Source organism: Vombatus ursinus, unplaced genomic scaffold, assembly GCF_900497805.2.
Source record: "Vombatus ursinus unplaced genomic scaffold, bare-nosed wombat genome assembly UNPS02014816.1, whole genome shotgun sequence".
Lineage (NCBI taxonomy): Eukaryota > Metazoa > Chordata > Mammalia > Diprotodontia > Vombatidae > Vombatus > Vombatus ursinus.
Genome location: NW_020954594.1, coordinates 24,052,054 through 24,059,107, shown reverse-complemented (window position 1 = coordinate 24,059,107; position 7,054 = coordinate 24,052,054). Strand labels below are relative to the sequence as shown.

The 7,054-nt window shown below is 34.3% G+C and overlaps 1 protein-coding gene across 1 annotated transcript in view; it reads right to left on the bottom strand.

Moving 5' to 3' along the window:
* Positions 1-6,052: 6,052 nt before the first annotated feature.
* Positions 6,053-7,054, bottom strand: part of DARS (aspartyl-tRNA synthetase) — a 78,046-nt gene continuing 77,044 nt past the window's right edge. The window contains exon 16 of the mRNA XM_027835666.1: positions 6,053-6,238. Coding sequence (XP_027691467.1) covers positions 6,147-6,238 — 92 coding nt within the window. The 3' untranslated portion in view covers positions 6,053-6,146. The remainder of the gene's footprint in view (positions 6,239-7,054) is intronic.

Sequence of the window (7,054 nt, the reverse complement as noted above, 5' to 3'; positions counted from 1 at the left end):
ACATAATAGACATTAATAAAATTCATAATCAGCAGAATCAGGAAAAGCTTTTTAAAAATTTATTTTAAATTCATGTAATAAAACAAGCATTTCCATAATATGGTATAATAAAAAGATGATTGCACACAAAGCTACAAATCTGTTATGTACAATTTGCTATTCCTTTTAAATATATGAAATTATCATGTAAATTTTTTCTTCCCTCTCCCTCCCCTCATCCTAGAGATGACTACCTTTAGAAACAAATAGGTATGGATATATAAAATTATTTTATGCAGACTTCTATTTACCAGTTCTTTCTCTGGATGCTGATAGTGTCTTTCTTCACATATTCTTTATTTTTAATTTGTGTAGTTATTATATTCAAAATGACTTATTTGCTCAGTTGTTCCTAAAACATTGACGTTGCCATATACAATCTTCTTTGTTCTGCTCATTTCACTCTTCATTATTTCGTGCCAAGTCTTGCCATGTTTTTCTAAGATCATTGAGCTAATAATTTCTTATAGCAGAGCAGTATTCCATCACAATCATATACTACAACTTGTTTGGCCATTCCCCAATTGATGGGCACCCTTGCAATTTCCAGTTCTTTGCCACCACATTCACATTCAAAGTTCTATTTGTGAATTTTTCTTATTTTTACTATTTTCCTTCTCAGCCTCTTTTTGCCCTATCCCCGTTACCTTATCTTCCCCCCTTATCCCCTTATTCCTTATTTTACCCACCTCTCTAAGAACTTTGACAAAGTGTAACACCCATTTATGTTAAGAGAAAAATCCCTACTAAAAAGCAAAGGAATAAATGGGCTTTTCCTTAATATGTAGACACTATTCCATCTAAAATCAAGAAATAGCATCTATCTGTAATGGAGAAACGTAAGAAGCTTTTCTGAAAAGATTGTTTGCTTTAAGGGTAAAACAAGGATGTCCAAAGTCACTATTATTTGATACAGTTCTAGATACAGTTGATACAGTTTGATACAGTTCTGGTAGCTATTGTAAAAAGGGTTAAGAACAAGATCATTGCTGTTGAGATGGTTTAGAGAACTCAACAGATTTAATTAAAAATTGACATGACTTTAGTAAGATAGCAAGATGTAAAATACACACAAATCAACCACCTTTCTGAATATTGCCAATAAAACCCAGCAGCAAGATAATAATAATAATAAAAAAATTCCATTCAAAATGGAGCGGACTAAGGAGTCCATTCATTACTACATCACTCTCAGGATTTATAACTCATAGAACACTAGAAATAAAAGACAATTAGAGAAATGAATTGGGCCTTGCTGTTAAAAAATCATGGCCAAACTATAGATTTAATGCCATAACAAACTGAAAAGAGGTTACTTTATTTTTAATTAAATTTTATTTTTCAGTTTACAAAAACCAGCTCTCTTCTCCTCACTGCCCTGACAACTGGACTAAGAAGGAAAAAACCCTAGTTGCAAACATGCAGTCATGCAAAACAAATTCCCATATTGGCTGCATCTAAAAATATCTTATTTTGTACCTCAAGTCCATCACCTTTCTGTCAGGATGTGGGTAGCAGGACTCGACAATGGTCCTCTGGTATCATAGTTGGTCACGGCATTGATCAGTTGGTTTTACAAAAATGTTGTCATATAAATTGTTCTGCTCACTTCACTCTGCATTAGTTCATACAAACCTTCCCAGATCTCAGTGAAACTATCCTTTTCATTGCTTCTTATGGTAACAGTAGTATTCCTTCACGTTCATACACTATACTTGTTCATCCACTCTCTAATGGGTAATCCCCAAGTTTCTAGGTATTATAACTATTTTTGCACTTACGGATCCTTTCTCTCTTTTTCTGAGCTCTTTGTAGGCCTGCCTTGCAGTGGTATTGCTGGTTCAAATACTAAGAACAGTTTAGTGACTTTTAGTCACTATATAGTTTCACATTTCTTTCCAGAATGGCTGGACCAATTCTCAACTCTACCAATGCATTTCTGTGCCTTTTTTCCTCCTAGCTTCTTCAACATATGTGATTTTCCTTTTTTGTTAACTTTTCCAATCTGTTGGGTATAAAATGAAACCTCACAGTGCCATAATTGTATTTGTCAAGTTATTGGTGATTTGGAGCATTTTTCCTAAGTCTACTGATAGCTTGGATTTTTTTTTTCAAACTGCCTGTTATCTTTTGACTATAAATTAATTGGGGAATGGGTCATGAACTTATACATTTGAATCAATACTTCATACTCTTAGAAATGAGACCAAAGGGTTACTTTACAGCACTAGATAAATTAAGAAAATTCATCTGGGTGGGGGGGTGAGAAAGGTTAATAATATTAAGAGAAATAATGGGGGGAATAGTAGGAAATTAAAGTTACCTAGAAGTATTAGATCTCAAACTGTGCCATTAAGTTTAGTAAGCATCAAACTATATGGTAATGGTAAAACAAAACAAAACAAAACAAAAAAACCCAGAAAAGTTGATCAGTGGAACAGATTTGTTGAACATGATCCAGAACCAAGTGAACCTAGTAGCACTGCGTTGAATAAACTCAAGACAGCAACTACTGGGGAGTAAGAACTCTATTTCACAAAAACTGCTGGGAAAACTGGAAAGCTGCTCGGCACTAATTAGGTTTAAACCAACATATTGTGCACCATATTCTACTCTAAGTTCCAAATGGACACGTGATCTAAATAAACAAATGACATAAGCAGCATGAACACATAAGAGGAAATTTTTTCATATCCATGGCTATGGGGAAATATTTAACAAGGGATAAAGATGACAATAGGAGATAAAATGGACAATTTAAAGTACATAAAATTGAAAAGCAGAACCAATATCAATGCATTTAGTATTAGAAAGTTAACTGGGTAAAAATCTTTGTAGCATATTTCCTTGATAAAGTCTGAAATACAAGATGTGTAAGAAATTGATAGAAATCTGTATAAGCAAGAGGTTAAATACGTAAAGGAGATGAACAGGGAAACTGTCAGCAACCATATGAAAAATTCTCTAAATCACCAATAGTAATTAGGTCCTTGAGCGCAGAGATTGTTTCATTCTTTGCCTCTTCAGTGACTATTTCCTGGCACACTGTAGGTTCTTCATAAATGCTTGTTACGGGAAATGCAAATTCAAACAATACTTTAATTCTCCTTCAGATCGATAAAGATGAAAAAAGAGGAAAACGAAATTGTTGAGGAGCTATGGGAGGACAGACACACTAATGTACCACTGGTGGGATTGTGAATTAATCTAACCGTTCTGGAAATAAAAATGGAACTATACTTCAAAAACTCTGATATAAAAGAGGTCAAAGACACAGATAAAGGACTCATTTGTATAAAAAACACTTATAGGGGCAGCTAGGTGGCGCAGTGGATTGAGCACCAGCCTTGGATTCAGGAGGACCTGAGTTCAAATGCGGCCTCAGACACATAACACTTACTAGCTGTGTGATCCTGGGCAAGTCACTTAACCCCATTGCCTAACCAAAAACAAAAACAAACACAAACAAACAAACAAAACAAAAACAAACAAAAAACATTTATAGTAGGTCCTTTCATTATTTTTTTTGGTAGTAAAGAACTGGAAACAAGGGGAATGGCTAAATGAATTATGGGATATGAAAGTAATGGCATTAGTTAACTTTCATAAAGAAGCAATAATGACAGTCTTGGGGAGACCAAGGATGATTTATACAAATTGATGAAGAGAACTACAACAAATGTACACAATGATCATAATTACATAACTTCTAAACACTTTAGAACTCTGATCAATGTAGTGACTAATCAGAACTCTATGAGAAGTAGATACATCTTGGGTATAAAATGAGACACAGATTTTCAGTCATGGTCAATGTTTTGATTGCCTACACTTATTTACCACAAGGAAGGGTGCGGAGGAAGAGTGTGAATTGGTGAGTAGAGACAGTGATGCACCCCAAAAAAAAGCTATCAATGAAACATTTTAATACATGGAAAAGAACAAGTTTACAAGGGAGACAAAAGGCAGTTTTGTTACTATGATGTTAAAATTTAATATAAATTAAGAAACCAGCTGAAGCTGTCTCATTTATGATCCTTTTTTGTTCTTTCTATATTGAAATGTTCACGCTTATTAACGTGTAAGCTCACAAATCTTACTTTTGCCACATCGCACGTCAATCTCCTCTCCTGACAAGGCCACCACTCTGGTGCAGGCCCTCATAACTTCACACCTCGATTTCGTAATAGCAGGATCAAGTCCGAAATACTTGCGAAGTCTTCATAGCCTACTTCCCCAACACCAACTCTTCAATCTAGTGACACTGGCCTCCTGTTTGGTACTAGTTGCTCCCAACATTTTCTCCAGTTGTCCCCCATGCCTAGAATGCTCTTCACCTCTGCCTACTTCTGAATAATTCCCTGGCATCCTTTTTTTTTCCCTAATGGGGGAGACAACATGCAAACAAATATATACAAAGCGAGCTATGCACAAGAAAAACAGGAAATAATTAAAAGGAGGCACTGGAATTAAGAGAGGGAGGGAAAGCTTCCTACAGAAGGTGGGATTTAGTTAAGACTTAAAGGAAGTCCTGGTTTCCTTTAAGTTCAAAGTAAAATCCCATCTTATACAGAAAGCTTTTCCCCATCCTCTTAATTCTAGTATCCTCCCTTTGTAAATAACTTGCCTTGTCTAGTTGTCTGCATGTTGTCTCTATCAGGGGTTGTGAACATACCGACAGGGACTATTTTGGCTTTTTTGTATCCCTGGTGTTTAGCATAGTACTTGTCACAAGTGTAGGTGCTTAATAAATGTTTGATTGAAAATTAAAAAGTAACTTTTTTTGGGGGGGGTTAGGCAATGGGGTTGACTCACCCAGGGTCACACAGATAGTAAGTGTTATGTGTCTGAGGCCAAATTTGAACTCAGGTCCTCCTGAATCCAGGGCCGGAACTCTATCCACTGCGCCACCTAGCTGCCCCTAAGAAACCTTACTCTTTTTTTTTTTTTTTTTAAAGGCAATTGGGGTTAAGTGACTTGCCCAGGGTCACACAGCTAGTAAGTAAGTGTCAAGTATTTGGTCTGAGGCCAGATTTGAACTCAGGTCCTCCTGACTTCAGGACCAGTGTTCTATCCACTGCGCCACCTAGCTACCCCAAGAACTGGATATCTAATAAAGAGATCTGGAATCCAAATCTAAGCCATGCAACACCTGTGTGACCTTAATCAAAGTACCAATACTTTTGGGCCCTGAGTTTAAAAATGAATGGGCTGGACAACATGATCCCTAGAACCCTTCAGCTCTACCAGTCTATTAATTATTGAGCATTGTGACAAAACCAAACAGAAGGCTCCTTAACTTCCTGCTGCCAAATACACAGTATACTTTTTACAAATGAAAAATAAGTATTTAAGTTTGTTTCTATTTTTAAAAACTAGAAAAAAGATGATCTTCATCGCATAAAATCAGTTATATTAGAATATATCCTTCCTGTGAAAACATAAATTGACATTAGAGCTATTAAATTCAAATTCCCACAAAATCCCCTCGCCAATAAAAAAAAAAAACAAGACCACTTTTAGAATTTTATTGAAACTGTTTTGGAATTTTGACAACTCAGTATAATACATTAAAATTTTGCTTTTCTACCAGTATTTCCACCTGCTTTACATAATATCTAAGCATAATTTTTAAAAAGTTAAAATGTTACTATTTCCTACTTTTTCCCATGATATTTCAGTTAGAAAGATGCTAATGTTCTACATTATTTTTCCAGGCTGTCTTTGAACATTGTCACAATTGTTAAAAATTGGCTGAAATACTGAATTTTAATATACAATTTTATGGCCCTTGTCCCTTGTAAGATAGAAAAAAAGTTTTTTATTGCACAACTGCAAAGTTTTAAAATATTAACTGGCTAGAAATTTGTTAAAATTTGAGATAACGGAATATGAATGAACATAAATATGAAATCTTCATATAAAATATTTAAGCACTTCCTATCAGAGAATGTCCAAGACAGTTAAAATCATCTCTAAACTGCAGTTAATGAGTCAAAAAAAATTGTGGCACTTTAGAAGATAAGATATTTATTCTATTGCATATTCTGAGTACTCAAACAGCCTGATCAAAGCAGGTTACTGGACAGAATAAAAAGCAATTTTCCCTAAGGTGTTAATCTTTTGGGATCACGGGGAAACATGGATGTTTGACGAACATTGTGTAATCCCAGGTACAACATTGTAACTCGCTCCAACCCTGTAAAAATAAGATATTTCATCAATCTTTTTGTTTTCCAAAATCTTTTCAGGATCTGACTCACTTAAAATGATCAATACTAATGTATTTATTCAACTGAAATAGATATCACAGTTGCTTTTCACTAAGAATAACAAAACAATTATTTTGAGCTATTGGAACATGCTAGTTGACAATTCAGAAATGTAGATTATGCTAAGGAGCTGGATCAGATGATTTAAAAAATCTTCTCCAGTAGGTATTCTGTAATAAGCTTACCACTACTGCCCAAAGATAAATTACCTCAACCAATGTGACCATTAAAAAAAATAATGCCAGGGATACATGAATTAATTTTATTTTGGTGTATAGAATTTTGTGAAATTTCAAGTTATACTTGAAACCAATTTGTTAGAGTACAGAGTTCAATAAAAATTGTGTCACTAACACCTTATAAAGTTCTTTTTATAATATTCAATTGCAAGATGGTCTCTTATTAGAAGAATACTTTTTCAAAGTAAGATCTGTCTTTTTCCCATATGGCCAAATCAAATATCGTACCCTTCACAAAACATTCTTCAATCTCTTGCCTCTTCTTCCCAATGATGTTCTCTTTCTTGGGTCTCAAATGCACAATACTCCCTTTATGAATTTATTTCATTTTATAATACATAGTTATTGTGCATGTCACATTCTTCTAACTACATTATAAGATCCACGGATTGAATTCAACATTTATTTAACATTTATTCAACATCTAAATTTTGTATTTCCTCTAGAAACTAGCAGTGATGTACGTATTAAAGATGCTTAATAAATACTTAATGAAATGAATTT